The 15165-nt window shown below is 38.2% G+C and overlaps 1 protein-coding gene and 1 long non-coding RNA gene across 2 annotated transcripts in view; one reads left to right on the top strand and one right to left on the bottom strand.

Moving 5' to 3' along the window:
* Positions 1-14111, bottom strand: part of LOC140929633 (uncharacterized) — a 27680-nt gene extending 13569 nt beyond the window's left edge. The window contains exons 1-2 of the long non-coding RNA XR_012164759.1: positions 13974-14111; positions 2177-2297 (exon numbers count right to left, since the gene is read on the bottom strand). This is a non-coding gene — a long non-coding RNA (uncharacterized lncRNA). The remainder of the gene's footprint in view (positions 1-2176; positions 2298-13973) is intronic.
* LOC140929632 (uncharacterized) lies at positions 11439-15165 on the top strand. The gene is made up of 2 exons (XM_073379377.1): positions 11439-11530; positions 13760-15165. Exon 2 carries the CDS (start codon positions 13789-13791, stop codon positions 15073-15075), a length of 1287 nt encoding a protein of 428 aa, XP_073235478.1. The 5' UTR covers positions 11439-11530; positions 13760-13788; the 3' UTR covers positions 15076-15165.

Genomic DNA, 15165 nt, shown 5'->3' with positions numbered 1-15165 from the left:
TTAAGTAAGTGGAATTTTCTATTTAACGATTTCAATTAGCTGACCTTAAAATTGCTAGTCTACTGTGTAAAGGGCCGTTACAATAAAAAAGACCTTTTGACTTCTTTAAGGTCATTTTCAAGCCATAACAAATATACTACTGGTACAATTCCAGCTAGAAATAACCACAGAGAGGTATTACTTTATTATTATTATTATTCTTATTCTTATTCTTATTATTATTATTATTATTATTATTACATTTATTATTTTTATTGCAAAAGTCTCATAAAAAAAAACCGCGTAACACATAGGGATCATACCAAGTTAGGGAAGAATAAATAGTTTATGAACTTCTTTTGAAAGATTTCAGCAAATGATTATTTTTATTCAATTTATTACCCATGTTCTAGTGCTTGATTTAAGATTAATGTCTGATTTGTCAAAAAAGGCATTGTAATGCGGAAAATTCTCCCAGTTTTTTGACGGTGTAAAGTCCACCAAATTTATGATGGTACACCTGCTATTGCACAAAATGTCATCTAAACGACAAAAAAGAAAATGATTCATTCGAGAACGTGTAGGAGGTGTAGGAATATGATTAGGCACGAAACTTCAGGTCGAGTTTTACTCCACTTTTTTTTACCCCGGCATCCTTAAAAAGAAATAAAAATAAAACTAGCATTTCGACAGTTTTTACAATTGGATAGTTTTATGGTTTGAAGACAAAGCCAATGATAAACGATTTTTCTCTGAAATGTCAAAAAGGATTCCGTGTAGGTTCGAAGGTAATCATTCAGACAACAATATAAACAACTTTCAGTCATTTGGAGAAATAATTTTGTCGTTATGAGCCAGGGAATGGAATATTCTTCGGCACGTGATTAAGGCGTTTTTCAAAACGCGGAAGCAATTATACGCCACACAGCACAATGTAGTTCAAGTCTGTTACACTGTGAGTAATTAAAGTGCATAATAACCTGTTACAAATTGTAATATCATTATTCTGTTTTGATATCGAGCTCATTGTCTTGTCGCCCTGGTCGGTGTTAATAAATTTTGCAATAGATTTTAACCACAGATATTAAATGGTTGATCTGCAACATTTTTCCTTTTTTGGTTGATAGCGCGAGGAGACCAATTTGAGGCGCTGAAGATTTTTACGGAATACAACGTAATATGAATTTTGAAATCTCGGTGTTTCCATTCTTGGGGGTACAATATCTGATTAACACTCTAAGCCAATAAGATTGCTTCGAGGTACAGCGAATATTCATAACAGCGGAAACACAACTTGCGATGAACAGATTTCCCCTTACCACCTTTAACGAATAGAGGAAGTGTATGCCTGTAAAATTTAACACCATTCAAACCATGACTTAAAGTTGATTTCTACTCCAACGCAGAAAAATGATGTAGTGCATTTAATTTAAGGCATCAACAGATCAACTCGTCACCCTTGATTTCTGATAGTAAAAGCAACTTTGCTCAACAATGAGATAGAAAACTAAACCACACCCAGATTACAAAACTTCCAAATCATATCCCTGACCTCAAAGATGGGTATAAACGATAATTTCCCGCACTCGCATTGTTTTGGAAAATGCTTTAAATTGTTACATAATACCTTGAACACATTGCGATTCTAAGTAAGCTAAATAGAAACGAAATTATTGTTTAAAACTGAATCAGCTCAAAAACCACAAACATCTAAAAGCTCTCAAACTGTTAAAGCTAGGAATGAATTTAATCTATAGAATTAAAACAAGCGATTTATTTCATTCTTCTTTATAATGTCAGGCACTGGGTTTAAAAAACGCTTTTACATATCTGGGAAATAACGTCGGATTGGAAATTGAACAGTTCCAAAACCTACGGATCGGATCTGGGCCGGGAAACTCGCGCTTCCAGGAATACAAATGCATCACTTTAATTTCTATTTCTACCTTCTAATTCAGCCCCTGACCTAAACACTTAAATGGCGTTGATTCAGATCCTACCACAACCGAACATAGCAACAGTTCATTCCATTTTGTTTAAATCTCGCCCATAAAAGCGCTAATGTGTAGATGGAAAAAATAAAGCGTTCTTTGTCATTGTTATTTTCACTGAACAGGAACGACACATGCCCTGGGCGACCCATGACGTGTGAAAATAAACTTTACCAAGCTCTCGCTATGCATTCGTTAATACTCACCCATGTAATTTGGCGCAGTTGTTTTTTCCCTGCCTAATCTTCTTCCCAAGCCCCCAGTGGCGGCGTCAAATGCCACAGCAAGATAGGAGAATTGACGCGAAGAGGAGATGAATGGCCTCGTCTAGGGTGTATGAAAGAGGAGAAAGAAGAAATGACTGGACATTTTTTTTTTTTTTTTTTACCGGTAAACAATCAAAAAGCTGATAAAAAAAAAATCATAAAGCGAAACAGTTGCGGCTAAATAACTCAATGGGTAAACAGAGGGGAGAAAAAGAATGGCAACATTCTTTTTCCCCTGAAAAGAAAAATTAACTAAGGCCAACTACCTGCCACAGTTAATTAAGATTTAAGAGGTCCGGGAACGGTGAGAGTCCGTAAATTCCGTTTTTCTGCTCTGTTTATTTTTGACTTGTTAATAATTTTTTAAGCTATTGACACAGAAACGAACACGTAATTAAGAACATGTTTTCGTTCTCTTTAGAGGCATCAACTGCAAACAACAAGGAATCGAAATACGGTATTGAAGGTTTCAAGCTTTGCCAATATTACCCGGCTCCATCAGTAGAAAGAGAAAAGGAAGTAAAAGAATTTAACTTTCATTGTGGCAGAGAATAGCAAATATTAAATATTAGCCTTGAAAAAGCCACCTGCGCCGGACGGCTATGATATTCAATTGAAAAAGGTAATAACGTCTAGCAGGATATGAAGTGCAATTAAATTTTATTGAAAGGATTGTAAGGTGACTAGGAAAAATATTGCAAGAAAACAAAATAATTTCCGAATAATTATTCCGTGGCTAGTTTGAATGGGGAGTAAAAAGATTACGATTTAACAAGATCTAGAAGATTTTTGCGAAATTTTGCGACTTTTGCTGAAAGTGCTATATATTAAAGGAGACGAATTTTCCAGGATTTTAACATACTCTTGAAAAATAAGGGTAATAATCTAGAAATGCCGTGCTGGTCCGGGTAGGAATCCTTTTCAAAAATAAGCTAAAACACGTGCGTTTTTTATCCCGCTCAATTATATTAATTATGAAGAAGGTTTATGGACTTAGCTATTTGGCTTCAAAGCTTGGATATTTAACGACATTTTAAGTTATTAACTGTGGGATATTGAGAACATTTTGTTAGCCGTGGGAAACTAAACGACTTAGTTTTAAACAACAAAATAATAAAGCATTGCCCGATAGGAGGTCAGACATAATTGTGGGTCAAAAGGCAGATTCTGTCTTTATGAACCAATCTTACCGACGTTAAGATAATTTGCTATTTATTTCTCAGGGAATGGCATACTTTCAGCACATTTGGCGCCGCGCTATTGTAAAACTCACAATGTGCAGTTCCTAGGTTCGATGTCCGGAATGTTTTGACATATGTAAGTCTTTGAAAATTCCCCCAGCCATCTTTATGCTTATTAAGGTAACTACCTGTGTGTCTTTTTATGGTTAATTAATAAGGATAAAAATATCAAAAGTGCGGTGATTTTTCTAACGAAAGTAAGAATAATTACGTGGAAGACTTAGCAGATAATTATCTTGAAATATTTTCCAAGTGATTTGATGGGAATGCCATTTATCAAGAACCATCTCTGCTAAGTACAGTCGACTCCCGATAACTCGAACTTTCTAGGGAAATCGAACCAAGTTCGAGTTATCGGGAGTTCGAAGCAAATAACCGGAAGTCAGCAAATAAGCAAAAAGATGAGGAGGAATGCAACCATCATACACACTTCACAGGGATGGACTGACTGAATTTGAACAAAAGTAACGACAAAGTTTTGGAATATAAATTCAGTGCTTCGGACTTCTGTACAGTGGTTCACTATTTTTTCCCGTTTTGTCACGTGCTTAAAACATGGTTCGCGTCATCGTGGGTAAAATTGTATAGAAATAATCTGAAGTAAAACAAAAATTACTTCGAGTTAGCGGGAGGTTCGAGTCATCGAGGGTTCTGGTTACGAAGGGTAGTATTAAAGTAAATGTATGAAGGAAATCCAGGGAAAATCGACTTTGGTTCGAGTTAGTTCGAGGTTCGAGTTATCGGGAGTCAACAGTATTTCCAATTTTGTCTGATGGTTACGTCAGAAAGATAAAGTTAAAAATTAAACGCTTTGCTGTGTGAATGCAACAAGGCCTATCCGGTCGATTGGTTGTAAACCACCAATTGAAAATTGAATTGCTGCTTAATAGTTAAAACTGAGTACAGCTAGCGGGAACTGCGAAACTAGACTGTATCGATACTAAACATTTCTTATTTGACTCATTATATAAACATAATTTTATTCTCATGCAAGCACCAGGAATAACTGCCTGTTTTTTTTTTCGTTAGTACAGCAAAGTTCTTGATCACCAAAAAAGCGCAGGCCAATTAAGAATAGTCTATTTTACACCAGAAAAAGCCATGCCTCGCTTATCTAGTTAATTAAAAATAATTGTGTAACACAGCTTTATATTAAGTTTTAAATGAATTTTGTATCTTTTTTCTCGTATTTTGTCGCCTTTTCAAAAACTTAGCAGACTTTAAGAAAAATCAAGGTTTTAACCGATCACAGATTTGTTTTGTCTGCTGAATAGTCTTTTTTGAAACTCGCTAACCTTTCAAACAACCCAATGAATGTGCTACAGGAGTTTTTATTCTGAAGATTATCAATTGACTAGTTTTATAAAATGCAAGCTGGAGGAAATCAAGTTTCTATGGTGGTTAAGTTGAACCAGTTGCTCTCTTTCATCCGTCGACGAAATAATCGAAAGAGTCCTGTAACGAATTAGCCGATGGGTTAACAAAGAATTAATATTCAAGAACACAAAACTTTCTGCCAAACAATTGTGTTTTTATCTGCATGACAAAAGATTAGGAAACCTAGAAAATTAGTTCCGCGTGACCAATGTTTAAAGGCATAATGACTCTGTCTTCAACATAGCCCAGGAGTGCCATGAAATAAAAGATCACAAAACAAGTTTGCAAATAATAAGTATTATGTCTGTGAAAGTGTTAGCAATAGGAAAAACAAGAAGAAAAATGAAAGGTTCATTGTATTTTCGTTTCATTCAAGAGGTCTTCTATAGTATCAAAAAAAAACTAACTGAATAAATCACGAGGGTCAATCGAATGTATTTCAACTTTATCTTAATTGCTTTCATCACTTCATAAATAAACCATAAATAAACTCAGTTGCAAGCTTTTAAAATCAAAAGTGATGAGGAGTCTACAGAAAAGCAGAAAGGCTTGAAGTAGTAGAATCTCTTCAAAGGACTTACTTTATGTTGAATGCTTGTTTAACAATTGTATCATAGAATAACGATATTTTAAAATACATTATAGGCGTGAAAAAAATGTGATCATTGGAGAATTTTTTGCCACTAGCGTTATTGCCCTCCTGTGAAAGAAGTTTTTGCTTAATACACTTTTTTAAAAAGAGCATATTACTCTACACCTTTTGTCTTTTGGTCAACGCTGCAGCTCCATATTTTTGGACAGTGAAATGACAGAAAATTGACTACCCCGCTAGTGTTCCATGACTAATGTGCCATGTGATTTGGTTTGAATAGTTTGAATTAGAAAAGCAACAACAATAGGAGAAACTATGGATTTGTTAAGAGCTCGTTAGTCCTAGCTTTTTAAACCAAAAATAAAATTCAAAACATTTTTGAGTCAGTTTAACTTCGACATAGAAAATCGAACAGTGGTACAACAGTTGTAGTCTGTTTGATTTCGTTTTGTATTACTTTTTTAACTTTGACTTCGAAGAAGCTGGAATGGTGGTTTCAACCTGTTAAACACTTAAAGCACTCTTCTTACAAAAGTCAACTATACTTGGTTGTGTAATAAACGCGTTCAGAATTTCCTTATATTATCATATAAGAGTTTGTTTTTCACTCATTTTCCTGCGTATATGAAAAATATGTTTTCACTCCGCTCCTCTTCCGTGATCTTCGAGGCAACTACATTCTCTGAGCTATCACTTGGTAAACCTAAAACAACTAGCTACCTATGGTCTTATCTCCTTTTCTTACTTTTCAGCTAAGCAGTTGAATGCACTGCCTGACTCGACTTTTTTCGCACTAGTGTTTTTGGAGATTTTAAGACCGAAATACGGGGTGTTAACTGGTTTATGCAGATTCTTTATACTTTCATATCATTATATTTAACCTTTTTCCTACTGAGTTCTTTCTTTCATTCATTCTGCGGGTGAATTAAAAAAAATAGATAAGGTTTAAAATATTAGTTTCTTTTATGTGTAGACTTAATTTTTTTCTTGTAATGTATTCTAATGTATTGTGCTTGAAGATATTAGCTTGCAAGCTACTAAAAAAAATTCGAGTGTAAATTGTAAAGTTTAGCCTCGTTCGCAGGCTTCACTGTCCCTTACAGAACGAGTGGGAGAATGGGAGAGAACGGAGAGGGACATTGATGCCTGCCAAGTATTGACAAGGTGATGACCTTCTGCGCATGTTGGCTCGCGCATACAAATCTAATTTGTGTACGGGATAGGGGGAATTTTGAGAGACAAAAGCCGTTTACCGGGACCTACAAGAGTTTGTTCCTTTGTGAAAATGGCTTGAGAAGCCTCCAACCGTACGCACATGTATGCTTATGTGTGTTGATGACGCGGGCGATGGATTGCAAAAACTAAAGCCAAGGCGTTATACAAGGATAAAAGAATAAGCAAACATTGTAGAGAGCTACCAAAAAAAATTATATGTGTTGATGTACAGCGCGATCCAATTATGCAAAACCAAACACTAAACTTAGCAACAGTTAAAACTTAAGCAAAAAGTGATTTTACTTTAACCGTGAAACTGGTATACTACGCACTATAGAGAGAGTCCTTATTTTTACGTCGGTAGCTCGAAGTAGTCATCTGGCAAACAAACCTGAGGCCGACGGTACGTTCATTTTCTTAGGGGACTTGACTTGTAATAATGTCTGACGAAAACCCCCAGGGGACCCCGGGTCCAGTCACTGGTCCACAAGGGTGAAGGACGCTGTCCACACTCTTCGATTTTTGGCAGGAAATTCCACGACATTTTTTGCTACCGTTCTCGTCCTCAGGTGTGACCGGAGTTACCTGCGGAGGAAGCTACATAAAGTTTATGTAACCACTATTCAAGGTCAAAGTTAAAAAAAAAAAAATTCGAAAGAAATAAGACTTAAAGGATCGGAGATGTGTGACAAAATTTATCGAGACTGAAACAACAAGTACTGCCACCAAATTAAGTGAAACGTTAAAATAACCGCTGAAAACGTTAAAAAGGTATATATAACACAGCACATGAAACTGAAGGCACGGATGGACAAACTCGAAGAAGATTAAAACAGATTACAATTGCGGTTTGAGAAAATTTGTTAGCCTTACAGCTTTTCAAAGTTTATTTTTGTTGTTTGTTACCCGGGGAGGCCTTAGTATGGTGGTGAAATGACTTTGTTTACCCACTTGATAAAACCACATTCTGGTTACTAGTCTTATGTGCAGACATGCGGTCTACTTCCGCTAAAACTAAAACATCGAGCTTTCCTACGATCACAGAATTCCAGAAGCTTGGTTCTGGGTTTCAAATATAACTCTCATTTTTTAGTACGTGCAAATACACTAGGTTGAGAAGCTAATGCACAGCAGTACAGCTTTGAGCTGAACAAAAGCACGGTTAGAACATCAGGGAGCCAAGATCAAAACGTTACTGGTCTGATTAACAGAAGTGCAGTCTCCTTTCGCCATTACTAAAAAGTAGAACTTTTCCTGCGTTTAAGGAATTCTCAACGGATGGCCATGGATTCCAAATAAAACTCGAACCTTGTTTGGGCGTAATAGTACGGCAGCGTGACAGGCAAATGCACTGGGTATGCAAATTGTTGAGAAGCTAATGCACAGCAGTACAGCTTTGAGCTGAATAAAAACACGGTTAAAACATCAGGGAGCCACGAGCCGTAGTTACTAGTCTGATGAACAGACGTGCAGTCTCCTTTCGCCAATACTAATAATTAACAGAACTTTACATGCGATTAAGTAATTCTCAAAGGATGGCTCTGGATTCGAAATAAATCTCAATCATTTTTTTGGGCGTAATTTGTACGGTAGCGTGGCATGCAAATGTACTAGGTATGCAAATTGCTGAGAAGCTAATGCACAGCAGTACAGCTTTGTGCTGAATAAAAGCACTGTTAAAACACCAGGGAGCCCCGAACACTGCTAGGCAATTAACAGACAGAAGCACATGCATGAAAAATAGTAGAGCCCCAACCAAGCAAGCCCCTTTTCAACTAAGGCTCCGCCTAAAGCGAACGGTTCTTCGCCACACCTAAAATGAGCCCCCCGCTTTCACTACGCTAAGAGCTTCCATTTGAATAGTCATGATCACAAGGGATTTCACCCACAGACTCAAACGTTAGGTCTGCATACTAAATAAATAGTTGCGTGTGAAACTAACGCTGAGGTTTCATTTGAATGGTCTGCACACCAAAGGATTTTATCCACAGACTCAGTAGTTAGAGCTGCACACTACGAATATTAATACAGTGCCATGTGTTGGAGATACTCCTAAAGAACTGCATGAGCCATTCGTTTGTATGGTAACAACATGGAATTTCGACGACAGGTTAAACTCCGGCAAAACATCTCGCCATAACTTGGTTTACGAGTACATTTATTTTGAGTATTTTGGTTCAGACGCCACATTAGATTTTCACGTAAATCAACCATACTGAAAAACTAAAAATACAAACAAAAGAAGGAACAATATGGCCGAGAATTTAAAAAAATGATGCAAATAAGAAAAGAGCAATAATTCGCCTCAGTCTTTTAATTCATAAAAGATGTATCTATTGATTTGCGAGAACAGTCGTTTGTTTTCGTTCCGGGTGTAACCTACCATAAATTTGCAGGCAAAACTCAGGTATATGCACCTGTCAATCCACTGTTTCTGATCACCAATTTTCTTCGATCGATTATCACACCATGGTGCGAATTACTTTTCACTTGGTGTATGCAAAATCAAATTAAAGAACCAATTAATATGAATTTCTATTTTAATAACCAGACAAAGAACAATAACGAAAGCTAAGGAGTCATTTTTTCCGCCTCCTTTGCACTTGGTTTGGATTAATAAGAAGGAGTTCACGCTTTTTTTTCTCAATCTAAAGTTATTTGTTACAGAATTGACAAGCTTATGACCTTGTTAAGTACTAGTTCAGCTATGTTTGCCAAAGGGATTATCCTCTTATATGGTATGACTGAAATATCGATGGCATGACTCAATGAGTAAAACAGTTCCAAATGAAAAGAAAAGAAAATTTGTCAAAAAAAAACCCAGCTGTTAAATGCTCTCAATAATTGCCATATACTTCCACGCTTTCTAGATTAGCTTTAAGCTTCTGGCTTTAAAGTTTGACTTTCAAGAAAAAAAATTAAAATGAAGAAAGAAAATGTTAAGTGAATGAAAAAGATGTACAAAGGGCATCACCCATAATCTAAATCGTTAGAATAAGCGTTTTGGCAAACATTGCCCCGAAAAATTCATTAGTTGTGCAAGCACTTTAGATTTCTCTTTTTACCGGAACCGAACACGGCTGGCTCCTATTTTTTTTTTACCTGTTACTGAGATTTACGTGCGCAAAAGCGGCTAGTGCTCACAAATGTTGAAAATATATGAATTTCACACAACCGTGTCGAGATTAACAATGACAAAAGGAAGAATTAACGTAAACAAGATTTGCGTGGGAATATTTTAGACTTTATAGAAGCTGTAAAACATACGATCAGAATCAGCCAATCCTGTCAACATGTGTTACATTTCGCAAGTATATCTGAGCTGAAAAACGCAGTTTTTAAATGACAAAATAAAATGTTATGAGAATATAACAACCCTATATGCTTCGTTGACAATGAAAAGTAATCTTCTTTCGGTAAACCATGTTAGTAAAAACCTCTACCGATAAAGTTCATATACAATCTATGACTGGTTTTCAGTGTCACGCCATTCAAAATAGATCAAAATAAAAATCAAAACCGTTCAATAGATAAAGTCCAGAATCTGGGAAATGAAAGGAGGTAAATATGCAAAGACCCTCGCCAAGATTCAGGTCAGAGGAATATTTCGTATACGAGATATCCGAAGAAATGTTTTCAGAAAATTAATAGAGATTTGTATGCAGACGCCATGCTGGTGACCATCCGGATGAGCAAACATCTGTTGCCAAGTTTTGCTACAAAAGCATGAATTTATTCTTCGAGGAACTCATAAACATTAAAGTAACACTTTTTCTAATACATGAACTGTTTAGATAGCAAAATGTCCTGAAATAAGTCATTTGTTTAACATACATGACAGCTCTCTCGGCTGTCATGTAAATGCCGCGTCATGTAAAAGCTTAGAAATTCAAGCGTACTCTAACACAAAACCAAGAACCCTTTTGAAGCGAAAATTTGTATGAAAATTAGTTCTCAGCTGCTCTAATACATCGTGAAAGTAAAATATCGGTTCTAACGATAGTTTTGTAGTTCGAATTTTAGTGACGTCATATGAAAATCAACAATAGTCAAACGTCTACTAATGGTCACTTACAGTATTGTCTCGACTAACAGAGCATTGTTAACCTCTATATGACGCCGGGCCATTTTTCCACAACTGCCATGGCAACAACCACTAAACTGCATCCATGGGTCACAAAAATCGTCCTCACAACTTTAATCTGACAGCGAACGAGAAAAAGGGGGCGGACATGGGGTGGGGAAGGGGAGGGAACGGACAGAAAGAAGATAGAACCTTTTCTCCCTCCCCCCCCCCCCCCTTACCTCATCTGACCTTCTCCGACGCTTCCCCTAAGGGTCGCTAATTTTACTCTCCCTAATCGTCATCTTTTATAAAATCAAATATGGCGACAATACTAACAAGCAGCTTTCTTCTGCCAATGCAGGGGTATCACAACAGCGTTTTTCTTCCAAATCTCGCCAAGATTTCATTCACTCAAACAATGGATCCATGGGTCTTAGTCATTGGTTCAAGAAATCTGTGAGAATTTTTGGATGATTTTTCGAATGGTTTTATTAATGGATGATAATTAGGGAAGGGGGTGTTTAAATTTATGGAAAGTTGTAAATGTAAAATTTTTTAAGCTGGCGAAGGCAAGCGTGAAGTGAGCGAGAAGCGCCAGACGTGCGCGAAATATCTTTTTCCTGCGCCTTTCCCGCCGCGCGTTCACAAGCAAGGTTGTGCACTTGGCCTCATTTTGAAAGTGAGGGGTTTTGATACTCGGAAGTGGCCTATCAAGTTTTCTTTTCAGTGGTGAAGCGAAGTACGACTTAAAATTGTACTGAACGGTCATTCATCGAACACACCAACTGATCGGCCTTTAAAATGTAAGTAAAAGACTTTATGGGTTATTGATGGAGTGATATAGTTTGCGTGGAAGGGATTCAAAGAATGGAAAAAAAGAGAAGTCCCGCACCCAAGAACCCAAAAAGGTGCGCGTCCCGCGCCATGGATCCCTTTCGCTCTTTTTATGTCCAGGGTTGAAAGCTGTGGCAAAAATTCGCTGGCAAAATCAGTGTTGATAAATATTTCAGAAAAAACAAAAAACCACAGCAACAACAAGAACAAAAACAAAAACATTGCCATTACGTTTTGAAGTGAACCGGCCTTCCAGAATGGCTGATGAGAAGATTAAAAGCCCGGGAGGGGGACTTCGCATATGAAATGGGTGGGGATGCTCGTCGGCTCGCTTAGGGGTGTAAATTTCGGATTTTGGTCTCACTTAGGGTGTTCTGGGCAAAACGCCATCATATTTAGCCGTGAAGGTCTCGTTTAGGGTTGCACGCGAAAAAAACACAAAAATATATATTTGATATGTATATTTTTAATGCGTTTTATTTACTCCATTCATATAACCCAAGTTTTCTCATTTGTCTGTGTTTTAACATGGTCTCTTTTAGGGGTCAAAAAAAGTTTGGGCCACGCACAGATCGGTCTCCTTTAGGGGTTTAATTCAAAATTTCCGACGAGCATCCCCACCCCTTTCATATGCGGAGTCCCCCCCGGATTAAATGGCTTAGCACATGCTGCAAAAGAGCTAACTGAGTCTTTTACAGATGGGACTACAGTTGCTAAAATATCGGATATACTTCCTTTCTTTTCACCATATTTTATTTTTCTCATCTTTTATATTCTCATTGCTAAATTTGCCCATTACTTATTCCAAAAATCTCACTTGTGCTAAATACGCGACAATTTGATGAATAAATAGTTATTTATAGAGCTTTCTGCAGAAACTTGTCAAACTTGAGGGTCGTCAACGCGTACATTACCGTGCGAACAGAGGCCAGGAAGATCGAAGGGCCTCTGCTCGCAGGGTACGCGTGCATTGGTGCATGTGACTCATAGTGATAAATCTTACCCTCCCGAATATCCTGTTCATTTGAAACTTACTTGTATGGACCTCTGAATAAGCGCCAACTGCCTACAGTCGACTCCAGATAATTCGAACATTCAAGGGAAATAGAAAAAAGTTCGAGTTATCGAGAGTTCGAGTTATCGAGGGTAAAATTATATAGAAATGATCTGAAGGGAAATGAAAATTGATTCGAGTTAGCGGGAGATTCGACTGTATAATACTCTGAAAGCTCCCGTATTCCTGCTAAAAGCCATGCCAGAAAGAAACTAGCACTAAATATATTTGCATAAGCTCGGAAATCAAATGGTCGATTTATTTCCTTTAGGCATAAGGAGAGAGAAAACCCTTTGAGGTTTATTCGCGGCCTTGTAATGACTACATTCTGTATACACCATCGATCTATTTTGGCCTTTCTTGATTCCCCTTTTAGGCTGGTCAAAGCTACTGAAAGGATTCAACGGCCATTTCCTCTTGGGTGACGGCTGCATTTTAATACGAGGCGATGAAATGGGTTTAACCCTGGGTTAAACGGAGAGAATTATATTGCTGATGGCTGAAAATTGACAAATCGTCAAAAATCTAATTTATAACCGATAAGAACGGAAGAGTTTCTGCTGCACGCGCCCCTTCACGTAATCACCCCCAAGGGATTTTAAAATGATGATTCGTAGAAGCCCGGGGGCACTCAACAGAGTCTTACACAGGGGAGATCTGCCCAAAGGGCAAACCCCTTAACCCTTTAAATACCATTTTGGACAGCAGAGGTACCCCTTTCGTGTACCCTCTATTGACAACTAATGGTACCCCTTTCACATCCTAGTTTAGAACGGGGCTGTAAATGCGTTGCCTTTTTTGAAAATATGAATTAGTCACTACAGCAGAAAGTTTTAGTCTTGACTTTTTTAAAGCCATACAATGCATCTGGCTGCCCCTGTAGCTCTTTTTACAGAGCGGGGAGACAGATCTCTCCCTACCCTTAAATATAATTCAACTCGTAAAAAATCGTGCCCCTTCATATACATGAAGCTTGAAAAAAGGTACCTCTTTTGGGTGGAGCCTACCCGTATTGGCCATTACAGGGAGTACCCCTCCCCCCGTGCATAGAATAGCTGTTACTAATATTACAGTGCGCGCAAGCACACTTATCACGGTGATTTTAAATGGTGATAATAGCTGACCAAATTGGTTTCTTCAACAGAGAGGAAATTCAACGGATAACTTCACCAAATGACCAGCATTTCTGACAGAATATTAAAAACCCAGCCAATGCCTGTGATGGAAGTGTCGCAATTCAATTATGGTTCCATCAATAGCAACGCGGAGTCAAATGATATCGATGAAACCGACTCGATTTGGGAAACTGAAAGTAGACCTTTGGCCGTGGAACTTGTAGAAAACAGAACAGAATTTACCTTTAATGTGCTGAAATTGCTAGGTCTTGCCACAAGTGAGAGATCAACGAGGATCGGCCGCTTGTATCTTGTGTTCGCAGCTGCAGTTGTCTGGTTACCTCCGATGTCGTTGTCAATTTGTGTGGCGAAAAACCCGACCATGTCCTCGCCGACAGGCCTGCCGACAGTCCTGCTTTTCTCAGGACTTGCACTATCCCATAATTTTGGAGCACTCTACGGCTACAGACATCGTGGGCGACTTCTCAGGAACATCTACTTGGCCTTTGAACAAGCTAACTTTGGCCGATCATGTGTGATCGTGACAAGCATTTTTGGAATTCTGACGTTACCATATCTTGTTTTGCTGATTTACCTGTATGTCACGCAATCCAGTAGACCAGTGCCATGGCTTCACATCTGTATTGTTTACTTCCTTGGGTATATTTACTGTGGAATGGTAAGCGTGGCAGCGAATTTGATTTTCAGTACAGCGTGTTCGGCTATAAACCTTAGAATACTCAATTTCAAGAGAATGTTCAGAGGTTGGTCAAAGGGCCTGACCGAGGCTCTGAATGAATTTCAGGGACTATGCGATTGTATGCACCGTGAGGTCGAGGTTATAAAATGGTGGCTTTTTGTCAATTTTATCAGTTTTATTGTCATATGGCTGGTTGATTTCCATTTGTGGCAGATTCTGGCCTCTGGAGAGGGTGAATCAGATGTGGTCAGACTTGTGTTTTACAACTGCTCGTGGTCGGAGCCTTTATCAGCGCCCAAGCTTCATCTCCCCGATCGTGTGATCACTGTCTGTGAAATGTTCTTTTCAAGCCTCGTGTTCTTCTTTTTCATGTCTCCTATGTTCTGGGCTGTCATGGTAACGGTCAACTGCAACCGATTCCGCGAATGGATCAACCAAACTCGCATTCACACGGATGAGAGACCCTTGGGCCACCTTAGTGTGACCTCGTTAGATTTCTTTATCAACCGCGTTCAGATGGCCAGTTACTTTGCCTTCAGACTGTTCGGTGTAAGTTTGACCAAGGTCTTGATTTCTGTAACGGGTTTGATGACAACAGTCCAGTTTGTATTGGAAATCGTTACTAAAAAGCTACTTCCAGCGTAGTTAAGGTGGCTGATCGCAGTTTTGCGGGCGGTCAGTGGTAACTCGCGTGACGGCGTGTGTTTTAAATGAGACAAGCAAACATGGCGGAGA

This window comes from Porites lutea, chromosome 3 (genome assembly GCF_958299795.1).
Source record: "Porites lutea chromosome 3, jaPorLute2.1, whole genome shotgun sequence".
NCBI lineage: Eukaryota > Metazoa > Cnidaria > Anthozoa > Scleractinia > Poritidae > Porites > Porites lutea.
This window is presented reverse-complemented; position numbering and strand designations above follow the sequence as displayed.

What these genes read in the sequence shown, in the direction of transcription:
- LOC140929632 (XM_073379377.1), top strand. Translation starts at nt 13,789, where the DNA reads ATGACCAGCATTTCTGACAGAATATTAAAAACCCAGCCAATGCCTGTG.